Source organism: Helicoverpa zea, chromosome 21 (genome assembly GCF_022581195.2).
Source record: "Helicoverpa zea isolate HzStark_Cry1AcR chromosome 21, ilHelZeax1.1, whole genome shotgun sequence".
Classification (NCBI taxonomy): domain Eukaryota; kingdom Metazoa; phylum Arthropoda; class Insecta; order Lepidoptera; family Noctuidae; genus Helicoverpa; species Helicoverpa zea.
The window spans coordinates 3,320,301-3,335,895 of record NC_061472.1 but is presented as its reverse complement, the minus strand read 5'-3'; the positions used below and the strand labels follow the sequence as shown (position 1 = coordinate 3,335,895).

At 33.7% G+C, this 15,595-nt stretch overlaps 1 protein-coding gene across 1 annotated transcript in view; it reads left to right on the top strand.

Annotated features, from left to right (window-relative positions):
* Window positions 1-15,595, top strand: part of LOC124640742 (protein trachealess) — a 175,524-nt gene that overhangs the window by 20,942 nt on the left and 138,987 nt on the right. The window contains exon 3 of the mRNA XM_047178652.1: window positions 15,411-15,443. Within this exon, the coding sequence (XP_047034608.1) occupies window positions 15,411-15,443 (33 nt within the window). The remainder of the gene's footprint in view (window positions 1-15,410; window positions 15,444-15,595) is intronic.

Sequence of the window (15,595 nt, the reverse complement as noted above, 5' to 3'; positions counted from 1 at the left end):
AAAGTTAGTACAAATTTTTGAGTTCCATGTCGCGATTCAAAATATCCCGCCGAATCAACGGTAAAGTCATATGTCAAAACCTTGTCGAGCAGAGGGGTTAAAAAGGTATATTTCTAACGGGATGCTAAATATGAAAGGTTTGAATGCGTAATAATAATTTAAATTTATTTAGTTATTTTATTTAGTACTCACAAATGTGGTTTGATTGGAAAGAAAATAAATATGAGCGTAAATAATTAGGAAAGTGTATGACTGATTCGCAGACCCCAATTGGGGTCTAAACCGAGCTTACGGTGACATTGATGTTCAGACCCCGATTGGGGTCCGCTACGGATTTGACGGTTAAAGCCTATTTGTTTTATCGAATAAATAATTTTATTGTGTGCACTCGTGTTAACGTATTCTGTGGAGCTGGGTTCTGTGCTTTTGAAAAAAGAATTCTAGAATTCAAATTTTGAACGCACATTGCAGAATGCTTTTTTTCATAATCCGCCGAGCCTTTTCCCAACTATGTTGGGGTCGACTTCCAGCCTAACCGAATGAAGCTGAGTACCAGTGTTTTACAAGGAGCGACTGCCTATCTCACCTTCTCAACCCAGTTATGAGGGCAACCCAATACTCTTTGGAAAGACCCGTTACGACTGCCAAAGGAGTTCAAATGACAGCCTACAGTTTATCGCGTCCTCTGAAACAAGGTCATTGGTGTCCAAGATATACTTAGAACCTATATACAAAATTAGAAAAGTTGCAGAATGCTTTTGTTAATTGAAAAAATTGTTTTATGTATAAACAAATTGATAAGTGCTGGAAATAATAAATATTCAATTAGAATCGATAATTTGTTATCGAAATTTGAACACCATAGACTATAGAACAGTAAGGGGCCATTTAAATTACCATAAAACGGACATAAATACTGTAATGCTACTAACTATTCTATTTATTATATTTATGAGTTCAGGCGGCGATTAGGACAAATGCGTTTATGGTTCCGTATACTTATTTTAAAAAATATTTTTTACAAATACTAACTTTTAATGGCCTTACTACAAAAACTTTAACAACTGTTTTACACTTGTCTAAAAAAAATGTGTCTCCAAAATGAACCTTATGTCAACGTCATAATTTGACATTTTTTTAGACAAGTCTTAAACTGACGTTAAAAAGTTTTTGTGGTAAGACGGCTAATGTTTACAGTTGGCTTAGATTTGAATTCTAGGTCAGTGTTGCTAGATTCTTGCTAGTCGAGATTTTCAATAGTAGCCGATTTCTGCTGTATTGATGCCAAAATGTAAGAATGCTTGCTAGCCTTATCTTAGGTCTGAAACAAATGCTTATGACGTATATTATAATATAAATGCACACCTTTATTTCGTTGAAAAAATCCAAAAGAAAAATATCTCTTGTCACTTCAACTTTAATTCGAAATATCTTCAAGGAAAGGTAGCAACACCTTCGGACTGTACCTTTACCTTAATAAACTAAAGAACACGAATAAAACAATCGCAGTCATTAATTAACTGAATACACAAGTTATAAATTACTTTCGCTGTGCCGACCGATAGCGCTTCCATTCACAAATTATTCAAAATTATTCCAAAAACAAAACTCCATCTTTGATTAATCGACGCCATTGCTTTCCGAGCTCCTTTGTACAATACAAAATTTCTTTTACCACTCAAATATCGACGACCAATCAATAATCAACCTTATGTAAATTGCATAAGTATGTTTAAAACGAATAACTAATTTTGTAATTCGAAAAACAAATTCGTAGTAAATGTAAGTGTGAAATTGGCTCTAGATACTAAAAAGCTTAAAATCAAGTGCAATTGTATTGCAAAATAAACCTTAAATCAATGGGTTATGGTTGATTTTAACTGTAGTTTTAAAATTTGAGGTTATGTGTCAAAAGTTTGAGATATAAGCGCGCGCCGCCCGCCGGCAGAAAACGACGCACATAGATTACGTTCGGATTCACGCTGCGACGGCCGCGATGTTGTTTATTTGTTTATCCTTGTCTCCGAGAACGTTTTATTTGTTAATAATTATTTTGATGTCTCTTTTAGTCGGTGGTTGTTCATCTTAATTTAAATGGATTAGTTGATATTCAAATAAGGCGAGCTTATTACAAATAGTAAACGATTCAATTTTGAAACACGATACATTCCAATCAATTTTCATTTTAACGTTTGGGTACACGCACAAAACGCCTTCTAAAAAGGTGCTATATTGGTATAAAACTAGTTAATTACTTAACAAGACAAAAATCAGTTAGTATCAGAATTCGCTTTATTTATATCGTGTGTTGGTATCTGTGGGATAAACTGGGAACGTTCGCTGTACACTTAATTAGCACAATCTTAACTTTATGCGTTCCAGATTGCTATGGTAATAGGTCCTTAGTTGCCGCCGCCGTAAGTGGCGTCCTTTCGATTTGTTTGCCGATTAGATAAATTAATATTTATTTTGCGTTTATGAATATGGACGACATATTGGATGCGTCAGATCGTCTTTTTTTTGAGATGGTGGAATGTGATTAGATGGTCTTGAAATAAAATGAATTGTGGCTGTTTTTGAAGAGCATTGAAAATAGCTTTGTAATATAATCGAACTTAAAGCATTTCTAGAAATCAAATTAGTTACCTAATGTAACGCATAAACGGGTATCATTGGAGGTTGAGGAGATTAGATAGGCAGCCGCTCCATGTACTATATTGTACATAGGTAGGACACTGGTATTCAGCTGAATTCAGTTATAGTGGAAGCCGACACCAACATGATGGGAAAAGGCTAGGCAGATGATATAAGTATGCATTTGAATAGATAGGTAAAAATACAGAAAATTTGCAATTAAAAATAGGTAATTATTATACCTAGAATAATTTTATCCTAGTACGTATGTACTTACCTAATGTTCGCTGTTAAGTTATTCCATCGTCACTCATATATTTGCCAATTAAATAAGATAATATTTGCATAATTAATTATACTGAATTATTAATGTTATATAAATATTATTATTCCGTTTCTCAGTCGACAGACGTAGTTTTTGTACTGACGGTAAAAACGTTTTCTTTCATACAAAATGACGCTTTGATCAAGTAAATGGGATTTGCTTAAAAATACAAGGATTTGACGTTTTTAATGTATTATGTAGTTGCAATGACGATGTTAGACAGGTTTTTAAGATATTATATTTACATATGACGTGGGCTACTATTTATTTAGCTTATATTTCGTGGTCTAGACTGCTTAATCTTAGCTAAACCTCGAAACCAAAAAACTTGGGAATGCATGCATGTAGGTATGTTTGTTACAAATTAACAAAGAAATAAAATTAAACAGTTTTTAATGAAATATGACAGTAACATAACATAGCTTATAAATCAGTATACCTTATAGGCAATTTTTACTCAGGCGATAGAGGTAGTTTCCTCGGGACGAGAGTTAAACCACGGAGATCAACTAATACCTCTTTAGCACGTATTTATGATCAGGATCAACTATAGGTACAATCAACCACACCATGATTCAACTTTGGTCTCACACCTATAAAATAAACAGCAAGATTTTTACACGAATATTTATATCCAGATATTAATTACTACCAAGTTATTACCTCTAACTGCCCTTTATCGGCATTTAACAACTTAAATTATCATTATAAGAGCCTAATAGTGGTTTTATTAATACTTAAACTTAAGAACTCTTGTTATTTAAATATAAACCTTCAGTGTTATTGCCAAGTGTAAAATAAATACTATAAATGACATTACGACTGTTTTTAGTGTTCATAATTACCATTACCTATGTATGTGGTTATTTGCCTTCTTATAAATGGCGGAGGTTAAGTTATAATTATAAATACAATATCTATAAATTATTATATTTGATAAGGGTTTTGTTATTTATTACGTGAAGACTGAGGTGAGGATATTTTATAGAGCTCTTAGATTTTAAAACTTATGATTAAATAAGTATATGAATCTACATGAAAGAAAAATAAGTCTTGTTTCAGGAGGCATTCTTAGTGTAAAATTAGCATTGCTGAAAAAGTATAAATGAAGGTCTAAAATGAGCCTCAACCAAAGTAAATTTTAATAAAAAATAAGACACGGCACAAAAAATATTTCCAAGTACTTTAAAATAATAGAGTACCTAAGTACAAAGCGTGAATACGTACACTTTAAAAACAAATTGTACGCTAGTGCTGTATCGATAATTTCGAACGTAATCTGTCATCGAATGAATCGAATCATAATCGAACGATTTCGCCACACGCAGCCAATCAGACGCACCGATGAGATCCAATGTAAGGAAGTGGTGTGTGATGTAAGAGGTAGCGATTTTGATGTTGGGTCTTTGGTTACTTTACCAATATATATTTAACTTTGCTTTATTGTTAAGTTATCCAACGATAACAGAAGATGAATATAAATGTGCGATCGTAATATTACAATTAATTATATTTGGGATTATATTTGTCCGATGGGACACTATGAGAGTGAAGGAATACCTAAGTAGTGAGTGCACCTGTGTCTGCGTAAATGCTTGTGCACTATAATATGTCACTTTGCATTTTCCTATATCATCTTAAGATTAACTGGACTACCTACTATTGATCCCAATAAACCTTTTAGATTGGTATAACTTACCAGATGCATAACTTTAAGAACAATGGAATTCAATCCACGCTTACGTCCGTCACTCGCACCACACCCCACTCAATATGTAGCCAGAAACTCGCCGCCCTGTAATTCCAATACTTACGAACATTACCCAGGGATAGCACTATTATAATGTATTAAGGAATATTATTTTATGGCTGCACCGACGCGTTATAGCCGTTTTGTGCGCGGCTAAAAATACCGACAGCATGTAACCACCTTTATGGTTATCGATATCGATAATAGTGTGCACAAATTATGCGCGTCACTAATTTTATTTGTTGTATTTTGTTGGGCGTAATGAGTTATTTTAGGAGTTCATTGTTTTTATAGTTCATTTTATGAGCATATTATATGTTAAGAATAAATGGTTTCTATATATCTTGATCAAGTCATAAAAATAACACTCAAAAATTACAGCAATACTGGTAAAAAAATGTACGTAAATTTATTTGTGGTATTATAATTTTCTCAGTTAAAGAGCATACTTTCTTAAAAAATAATAGGATACCCAATAATAAAGAAGCACTAAGCATAATATTGAACATACCATACCAATGTTACCAAAAGAATACAAAATCTCACTCTTTAATTTTTAAAACAACAAAAATACAATTAAGAAAGCCAGTCGATTTCTTGCTGAACTGATTGGTACAGGTTACCTATATTTTGCAAGGAGGTGAATTATATGTACTGAAGGAAATAAACCAAGGCTAGCAACCATGAGACACAACCATAGATTTCTCTGTCACTATAAAAGAAGCCATGTCATTTGCTTAACTCATAATAAAGCTGTGTTGTTTGACTCACACATAACGGTATTGGATATTTAAAAAAGTTCACATGTGAATATGAACTGCTTTCTCAGTAATTTTGCTTTAGGGGCAAAGTTTACACTTTCAAAGTTACTAGTTAAGTTTAAGTAAATTACACTTTAGTGTGATAGTTCATACTAAGTTTGCAGTCGAGAGGCTTAAATAGGTACAACTGTAGGCATAAAACTTAATGTAGGTAGGTATGACTCATAGCAATATTGTTAAAAAACGCTTTTCCGAAAAATATTCAAAGAATATTTCTGCTTGAGAGCTATTGATTCGCAAATCAAACTATCGGCTGACTAAAAATTTACAGTCTATGGGGATCCTAATAGCCGGTTTGCTTCCTGAATTTCCACAGAATTTTAGATAGGTATAAAGCGTTTATTATAGTAACACAGCCTTACACCTTACATGAACGGGTGTATTTGCGCCGAATGAACAAACACATAGACCATGAGCATTTTTCGCAGCCTCAAAACATTCCTATCCTATCAAATTATTTCATGAATTCTTGCATTATTTTCTCTAAGACAAATACGTATAGTTAGAAATACTCCTACTATTTTGTCTAACAGATCATTCTATCAATGCTGTACAGGTGTAGGAACATCCGCAACAACAGGTAGAGTACATCCACGTTCACAAGCGTTGTAATGATACAATCGCGCGCTAACGACTTTATAAAGCTCTGTGTTCAGTGTCTTAACATGGGTTATATAACATTTTCTAGACGAAGTTAGATACACTTTCAAATACAGTTTTGACTCTACGTACGTAAGACTGCAAAACCTTTTCAACCGACTTCTCAAAAAGGAGAAGGTTCTCAATTCTTTTACTTTAGAGGGAATTTTATTAAATGTTTAGTAGAGACATTTAGCGAATAAAGCATGCTAATAATAACTGACCTATTTCGTAACTTTGGAACCATCTGTAAAATTGTCTCAGATAATAGACAATAGTCCAGAAAAGTTAGACCATAGTTAGACCATACTTTATTGAGTTTTTGGACATTAGTCTAGAAAAGGTGATAATCATAACACTTTTTTTGAACTTTTAAAAAACTACCACTTCATAGACAGCTACATCATATTTCACACGATATTTCGTCGGTATCTCTAAGAAGTACAATCGCGCTCACAAGTGATACACTCACAATGCGCGCACGACTCGAGGTGTGAAAGGTTATGTTGAATGCGCGCGCGCACTGGATTATGAGAATTATATCGTCGACTGTGATTTTACGCTTTTGGTAATAGTGGGGATTACCTTTTGTTTTTTAGATTTTAACAGGCCCCAGAATATCAGAAGTACATACATAATACAGAAATGTACCTACATTTTCTACCCGAAAAGGTGGCAATCATAACACTTTTTTTGAGCTTTTAAAACCTACCATTTCCCCGTACAATCACAGACATCTACAGCATTTTTCACACGATATTTCGTCGGTATCTCTAAGAAGTACAATCGCGCTCACAAGTGATACACTCACAATGCGCGCACGACTCGAGGTGTGAAAGGTTATGTTGAATGCGCGCGCGCACTGGATTATGAGAATTAGGTATATCGTCGACTGTGATTTTACGCCGCGAACGCGTAAACTTGGTGTTGTTGGAAATAGTGTAGATTAGCTTTTGTTTTTGGGATTTCTTTTAAGGGAATTTTATTTAAAAATAGCTAATTTATGTACTTCGATATGAGACGAATTAAATACTGAAATCACAGAAATACTACTTTGAAAAATATATGAAATGAATCAAACGTTTATAAAACAGGACACCTTTTTTTTCTATAAATAGCATCACTCATGTAGGCCACAGAAAACAGGATACATCAAGCATTAACTAAAAAAAAAAAAAAATGGCCGAACCACCAACGAAAAAGTAAAAAGTATCAACATGGACTTATCCCCACAATTCTTGTAAGAACGACACCATATAATCATACGTGTACAGTTATTGTTTTTCTCTACTAATAACGACTGGTTAAAACTCGGAGAACAAAATAACCAGCAGAGGACGAGGAACGCTACTGTCTTCGCCTTTTTACGCCTTCTTTGAAACAAACACAGTTTTTGTAGTACCAAAAATCGTTGACAAATATCCCAAAGAACCCGCACACCTCGTTAGTTCACTCGTAACTGATCGTTTTGGTCATGCCCACCGGCCACCGTACGTATTTGACTTACAAGAAGGCGCCTGACCTACCTCCATTAGGGTATCTCTGTTCGTCTTTCTTTTCTCTGTGGGTTTACGACGGTCGGCCATTGATACGAAATTATTGATTGCACCTTCGCGGTAATCTAGGAGAGAATTATTTTAGTTTTAACACTGTTATGGAAGGCGGATGTGAGAAACGGTTGTTAGATTCAAGCTTCTAGGTTCTTGTAATGATAGGTTTAGGGGCAATAAAAGTGAGGAAGGTATAAAAACTTTTTTTTCTTCTGCCAAACATGTTTCCATTTTTTTGGGAGAGTCTAAGGTGCTTCCTACTGGGCTGGGCAACAGAATGCCGCTTTGTAGGACAGATTGATAGAATTTATTGTTCTATGGTATTTAGACCTGACTGACCCATGAAGGCTCAGGTCTGAAAATAAAATGAGATCACACAATTTAAATAGTAGCTAATATAAAAAGACATCAAGGGCATTTTTCAACACTTGTTAACTATATGTATTTAATTTTTCAATTACCAAACAGATTATGAATTAGGACGGATCTTTTTGGTTGATGAAGGAAAGACCAATTAATAAAATCTCAACTTGCAAAAAAATCTAAAGAAAATAAAAAATCTAATTCCGAATCCCTTAAAACAGATCTATCACACAACACATTCCTTTAGCAATCGCTGAACAACCGGTAGCTACCGTTATCATATCTTGCAATAGCAATAGTACCACGGAGTAAGGAAGAATCAGCGAAGATGTCATAATGCAGGTAGGTCAGGCGCCTTCTACTAGGTCAGATACGTACGGTGGGCATGATCAAAACGATCAGTTACGAGTGAACTAACGAGGTGTTTGGGTACTTTGGGACATCTGTCAACGATTTTTGGTCATCATCTTCCGAACCTTTTCCCAACTATGTTAGGGTCGGCTTCCGGTCTAACCGGATGCAGCTGAGTACCAGTGTTTTAAAAGGAGCGACTGCCCTGCTTTACCTCATCAACCCAGTTACCCGAGCTACCCAATACCCCTTGGTTAGACTGGTGTCAGACTTACTGGCTTCTGATTACCCGTAACGACTGCCAAGGATGTTCATTGACAGTCGGGACCGACAGTTCAACGTGCCATCTGAAACACAAAAAAAATGTTGGTTTTACAAAAAATGGGCGGGTTCCAAAGAAGGCGTAAAACAGCGTAGACAGTAACGTTCCTCGTCCTCCGCATTTTGGCGCGCTACTTTCTTAAGAGATTTTCCGTTATGGCACCTCCGCTCGTCATTTTGTTCTCAATGAACAGTACTGTTGTTCAGTAATACAATTGACTATACATGTTTCTGTGGTTTTGCTTGAAAATTACGTAAGTACGTACATGATGTGACTATTGACCGCAGTAACTATGTTTTGGACTTGAGTTTATTGTTTACTGGTGTTTTGATTGTGGTTGCTTGTTATATGATGTGTGTAGTATTTTTTATAAACTTGCTTCGATAAATTAGTTAATTTGAACTTAAACGCAATGCTAGTGTTAAGAACCTGTGTAGCTTTTCCCCTATTAAAAAAAAGCGGTAGATATTTTATTGGTATTGGGATGTGTGTCCAAGTGACGAATTAAGTATACAAAGAATACTTACCATAAGGATAATACCTACACTCACCATATTTACTAAAATGTTGGTTTCTTTCTCTTCTAGTTTTGCTTTTTATATATTTTTTTAATATAAGGGTTTTTTTAAGCATCAAAACCAAATTACGTTATGAGTACAGAAATTGAAAACTGTAACCTTGAATTAAAAAATGCTACAAAAGATGACCAAAGACAATAGCAAAACCTCGAAGCCAGCAACTTACTGCTAAATCAAGTACACTAAGTAGGTGTCAGGTATCTTTTAGAATATTTATCTTTATCTTATCGGCGCGCGCGCAGTAATTGGTGGCTAATTGCGTTTCGTTGTAATCACAGAGTGTAACACTTAGCTGCGCGGGAGTGTTGGCCGACGCAAATGTATGTTTGTTTTAGTTTTACATGTGTCAGTTTACTTGTCTATGGCTACGTGGAAATGTAGTGTTTTGTGAATGGTTAGGATTAAAATTTTTTGATGACGTTACAGTCTTTTTTTATATTTATTAAGCTAATGCCATCTGTTTCTAACCATAGCCTGTTTCTTTTAAACAGAGGAAGTGTTTTTCCTTTTTAAGTTTTCCACAGTTTTCCGTCTTATTCTTTGGACTTGACATGACACTGACATTAAAATGTTCTATTTCTTTCAAACAAACTGTGGTATATCGGATAAGACACAACCAACTTTATGACACCTATATCGGATAAGATAATATTTTACAATTAGAAAGTAATTAACTTGTAAATTGGAAAGTTCTTGTAAGTAATGAACATCGAATTTCCAGTACTTTTGCGATAGTATTTAAGCATAGAGAACATTGAACGGATAGGTCGTAGGTATTTTGAAGTATTATAAAAAATTGCATGGCCCGACTTTCCTTCACGTACCTATCTATAGGTACAAAATACAACGAAATATTAATTTAAAGAATTATAAGTAAATTAAGAAGCTAGGCAATGATTTTCCTACAAGGTGATCCCCCTATTTAAAAAATAATAAATAACCCCCATTTATCAATTAAACACATACCTAATTGTTTCAATACAACGACGTGTAACAATAATGGCGGACATTCGCGCCCTCTGTCGTACAATATTGTAATTTTATGCAATAAACCTACGCGCGTGTTGTCAACGAGACAAACGTGTTCCGAATTTGAAAATTTAAATTTGGAACATGACGATGGTATGACGTTAAGGTGTTACGTTTGCCGTGAAATTGGATGTTTTGTTTTGTGAAGTTGAGATGTAAGATATGGACTATTTTTGAGGTAGGCTAGATTATCTATTAAGACTTTATTGGTACTTGCAAACGAAAATGAAATGGGAAAATATAATATGACATCCTTTTTCATGCTTTCAGGCATGTAAATTTTCTTCATTCACTATTTTATACATATTTTTTTTCAGTCATATCAGTTTTCGAAAGCTCTTTAATTTTTACGGCAAGTAAAATCATAATTTTTGTTTTTATTCCCAGGTTTTATTCACAGTCCCATATTGACAAGTCAGAAATTACCTATTTAGGTAATTTATAATGTAGGTAATTATTTACATTTCCTTCCTATATTCCCATATACACCAAAATAATGTCCCACAATCCATTTTCATGGGTTTAGAATTAGTGACGTCACGTGCGTTCTATGGCTTCGAGTTTGTTGTTCGGCAAAGTTCGGGGGCGCTCGGGACGGCTCGGGTCGGGGGTTAATGGTAATTAACCGTTTTAGTGCGGTTGTGTCGGTTACAGGGATTAGTGAAGGTTTTTCATGGGGAAATCATTTTGAAGAAGTTATTGGGAAAAAGAAATAGGGAAATTAATTTGGACTTTTTAAAAGAATATTAAAATTATTTGGCAGGTTCAGAAAGTGTTACAAAAGTCTGTCTCATAAATAAAATGCTATAGTCATTATGACGATATCGGTCATAGAACGGTCACTGTTGAATGTTGTGAATTCCCATGTCAGATTGCCTGAACACTTTTTTTTTAATAAAATAAAATATTACACGATACTTAAGTAATTCTACATTTCAAAACTGTGTTCTAAATTATGATTTAAACAGACCCAATAAAAATTGAATCCAAACTTTACAGCAGTCGTTTACTGCCAAAACTTCTGCTCACATTGAAAATGGCGAACCCATTGAACATTGTTGAACGAAAATTGATAGGTCTCAGTAAAAATTGATGTTCATCATTACCGTCTCGACAAAACGTTCGGGAACATGTTATAAAATACAAAACGTTCGACGGCTGTTGACAATTGCACGGGGTAGGGACGCCATCTTAGAAAATGAGCATTTGAATTTAGAATTGAAGCTTGAAAATAACTTTTATAATCTGTGAAGGCATTTCGTTTTTATTTTTGCTAAATTATTAAAATGTCACTTTCTGGTAGCTATAACTTAATTTGGATAGTTTTTGCTACCCAATTAGATCAAGTATGGTTTACAAGAAAATTGCTGGATTGTGTGGAAGATGTCAGAAAAAGAAATACAAAAGAAATAAAAATTCTGTGCCCATAAAGTAAAAATTAAGGATGATTAGGTAAGTTAGGATTTTTGAAGGTAAGAGGATGATAATGAAAACTGGCATAATTCTACATACTATAATGTCTGTTTAATTTACAGAATGGCTGTAAATAACATTTGTTTAATGAGTGGACAGTTATCGCTTCGAGAACTTATGAAGTATTCTGCATCTAATATCTCATTAACTAGTTATTATTGCATATCTGCAAACAGGTTGGTCTCAACCAGTTGCAGTTGCATATACTTATTAGTAGGAGCAAATTAACCTAATTCAATAAGTTGATTATAATTTGCGGTTTTATGAGCAAGGTGCCTTGTTTATTTTAGCTTTATCTTTTGCATCATTCCGATACATTATCTCATTTTCTCATTCTGACTCTTCTCTTATAATTCCTAATTATACCAAATAACTTCAAAAACATAGATTTAACTTTTAATTACAACAAAAACATTTTTGATTGGACCCGATTTTAAGTTCATCCATTGTTTCAAATCATTGTGATGCATTGTGATAGCAACCTTTTTTTCAATCATTCTGCGTTTGACAGCCCTGGCTGAATACAGCGTTCCTAAACCGAATTCTATTACTTTTTATATTCGTTTAGAAACACGTTGTAGAATAACACCTTGTGAGTTTGAATGCGATTCCGAACGGTTGCAGAATGAGACTTCGTTCTACATTCAATTTGAAAATTGCGATATCGTTGCTCGCATTTCAGATGTTTGGTGATTTAGATAATTTATGTTCGACGAATTAATTCGTTATTGGGATTCCTGGGATATCGAATTAGTTCACGAATTTTCTGATAATGTCTATTAAAGCATTTATTTATGGAATACCTATCTAAAAAAAGGAAAGGTTAGCGGTTAGGAATTGGACATAACTTTAAAGGGGCTGCTGTTAAAATTAAGCCTCTAATCGAGAAACAGAGATCGGTTATAGAAATCCAACGTAACAGATTTTTATATTCGGAATTGCTGAAAAAAAACACCGGTCTTAGTGGTATGTGGTGCTGTAAAGATTTAACAAAAAATATGAATACATAAAGATTTCCGATCCACTTTTTAGTAAAGAAAATATCTTGCATATCTCTATTTAATATAAAATTTCATCACGATTTTATAAGCCTTAGCGGTGCGATCAACCATCTTCTATATTATTGTCAGCAATATCGGGCGGAGCTGTTTTATTAAAAAGCGCGGGAATAACATGCGCCATATTGGCAATAGACAAACTTATGAGAACTTTACAACGCTATGTGTGGAAATATTTGTTTTTTGGTGTGAATTTATGGTTTTATGAGGAAAGAAGAGAGATGCATTGATTTTATTTTTGTAGGGGAAGTAATTTATGAAAAGCGAATTTTGTTTAAAATTTTGCAAATACAAAGTGATAAAATTATTTGATTAAAACTTATTTTGGTTAAGTCGGACTTCCCTAAGAGGAAGAAGAAGAAGAAGTTATAAATTCGAATGTTTGTATGTTTGATGTTTCCATTTATTTTTAGAACTGGGTAACCTATTTGAGATTGTATATATCTCTGTAAGAACACACATATTTTAAAAACTGCCTTCAATTTGCACTACGATAATAAAATTAGCATTTTCACCTGAAACTAAATTCCGCTCTAAATATTTAACTGCACTAGCACCATCCATAATAATTACCATGACAGTCCAATGTCCCCTAATGAAGCATAGACAATATTCTATTGACGTAAACTGTGCGTATTCGAACTTAATGGGTGAGGTGCAGAACTTATTGTGAGGATTTAACTGGTACAAACGATTTCTCTGGTTATCTTAGTATTGTTAACTTTATAGTTTAACTCAAAGGAGTTTCTAGTTAATGGGTAAGACGAGGTTGTGGAGTTAATGGGTTTGTTGTCTATGGTTTAAGTTGCTAGGGGATTATGGTTGCAGTCTGCTTTCAGTAGACATAATTTCTCTGTTTTTAACATGGATATGGGAAAAACTTAGAAACATTAATTTTAATGTGTAATTTTTGTGACTGTCACCCATTTTAATTCAATATAACTGAATTATTTTTATTTCTTGTATTGTTCTACATCATCGGTGACGAACCAAATAAATAAATAATGTCACTATTTTGTACTTGCCTTTTACAAAGATATTTACAAAAATGTTTAAATTACATGTACGTAAGTAGTTTCAATCCGCGTTCAGCCTGTATTTTTACTAGTTCAGTAGTTCCTTACCAACTCGTAACAACACCCAATTATACATTGGAGCCTTATACCTGAAAAAGTCAGAAATAACAGCCGTTACTACCTTCATACCGCAGCTAGTCAGTTATTAATAATGTAGGCGTCGAGTACTCGCCGTCTTGAATAATTCATAATTTGCGCGGGAGGTCGGATCACTGGGAAATGCTCTAATTCAAGAATGTATAGAGAATGGAAGTGGTAGTTTGTTAACGGTTGTGTAGAATGTGGAGAATTTGAAAGTACAGATAATACATCATTTAGGACAGATTTGTTTGACAGGAGCAGTATCGAGACAGTTCAACTTATAAACGGTGCATCAGAAACAAACGGGAGTTTCTATCGATTAGTATTACAACATCATTAGCGTAAATAAAATCAATTTTTTTTTAATGTTTTTTTTTTTACTACTAATACCTAAATACGTTTTTCAATGTGTTATAGAATTTAATTCACGTAATTGTAACGTCCCTATTGGCTAGACATTTGAGCACGCATCGAAATTTCCATTATTTCTGAGCGTGGTTGAAGTGTACTCTAAATTCATGTACAGTGTACAGGCCACTTCCATTTACTCTATATCATGAAACGTCTCGGTGTGAGCCAGTACATCTAGGTATTCTCAATATCTCGATCAATAATGAGTCAACCGACTCAAAGATGTTTTTACATACATATGATTAACATAGCTATGTGCTAAACCAAATCTTTGAAAGTAAATTCTAGTGGATTATCTTTAGGATCCAAGCCGGCAAGACCCCAAATTGCATTATATAAGAACTTGGTTACCCAATATATTTTTTCTTTGAATTGTATAAATTATTTTTCCAGTAACGTTTGCACTAAAATTATTTTGTATAATTTATTAATACATTTTTAGCTCAATTTGGATTGTATAACATTCTCAGGGCTAGATAGAAAACTGTATGTTTGTAATTATTTTTATTTTCTTTTAAAAAGAGTGTCCATGGAGTTTCTTGCCGGTTCTTCTCCATGAGACCAACTCTTTGGAACCGTGCACCTAACTTTGACGTTTCGAAAGAGCTTTCATAGGCCTATTTGAAATAAAAAATTTTGAGTTTTGAGTTTTTGAGTTTTGATTTATTTATAACTACGGTTAGAATTTGTTATTAAATAAATAAATAAATAGTTATAACTGAACCTTTTTCAGTTCTTAAATCACCGATTTCACCAATGGGCGACACTTTCACGGCTGTTTATGTTTTGGTTATCGTTATAGTAGTTAAATGGTACAACTCACCCTTACACTTTTTTTGCACAAAATAATAACTGAAAATTGTCGGACTTTAGAACCAATTTTTAGATTTTAGTTTTTAAGTTATGTTATTGTTTTTAACTTATGAAAAAATATTGTTATTGTTTTCAGGTATCGGGACGACGCGTTATGTTGGTCAGACAGGTAATTTGATTTCATAACGCTTTCTACTAAAACGACTAGGATATATTAAAAGCAAAACAACAAATTCATAATAAAAATTTTGTCATAAAGTTTCTATAACACATGGCCATCTTTTAATTAAAAGTGAAATGTATTCAGTTTAATATTTTTAT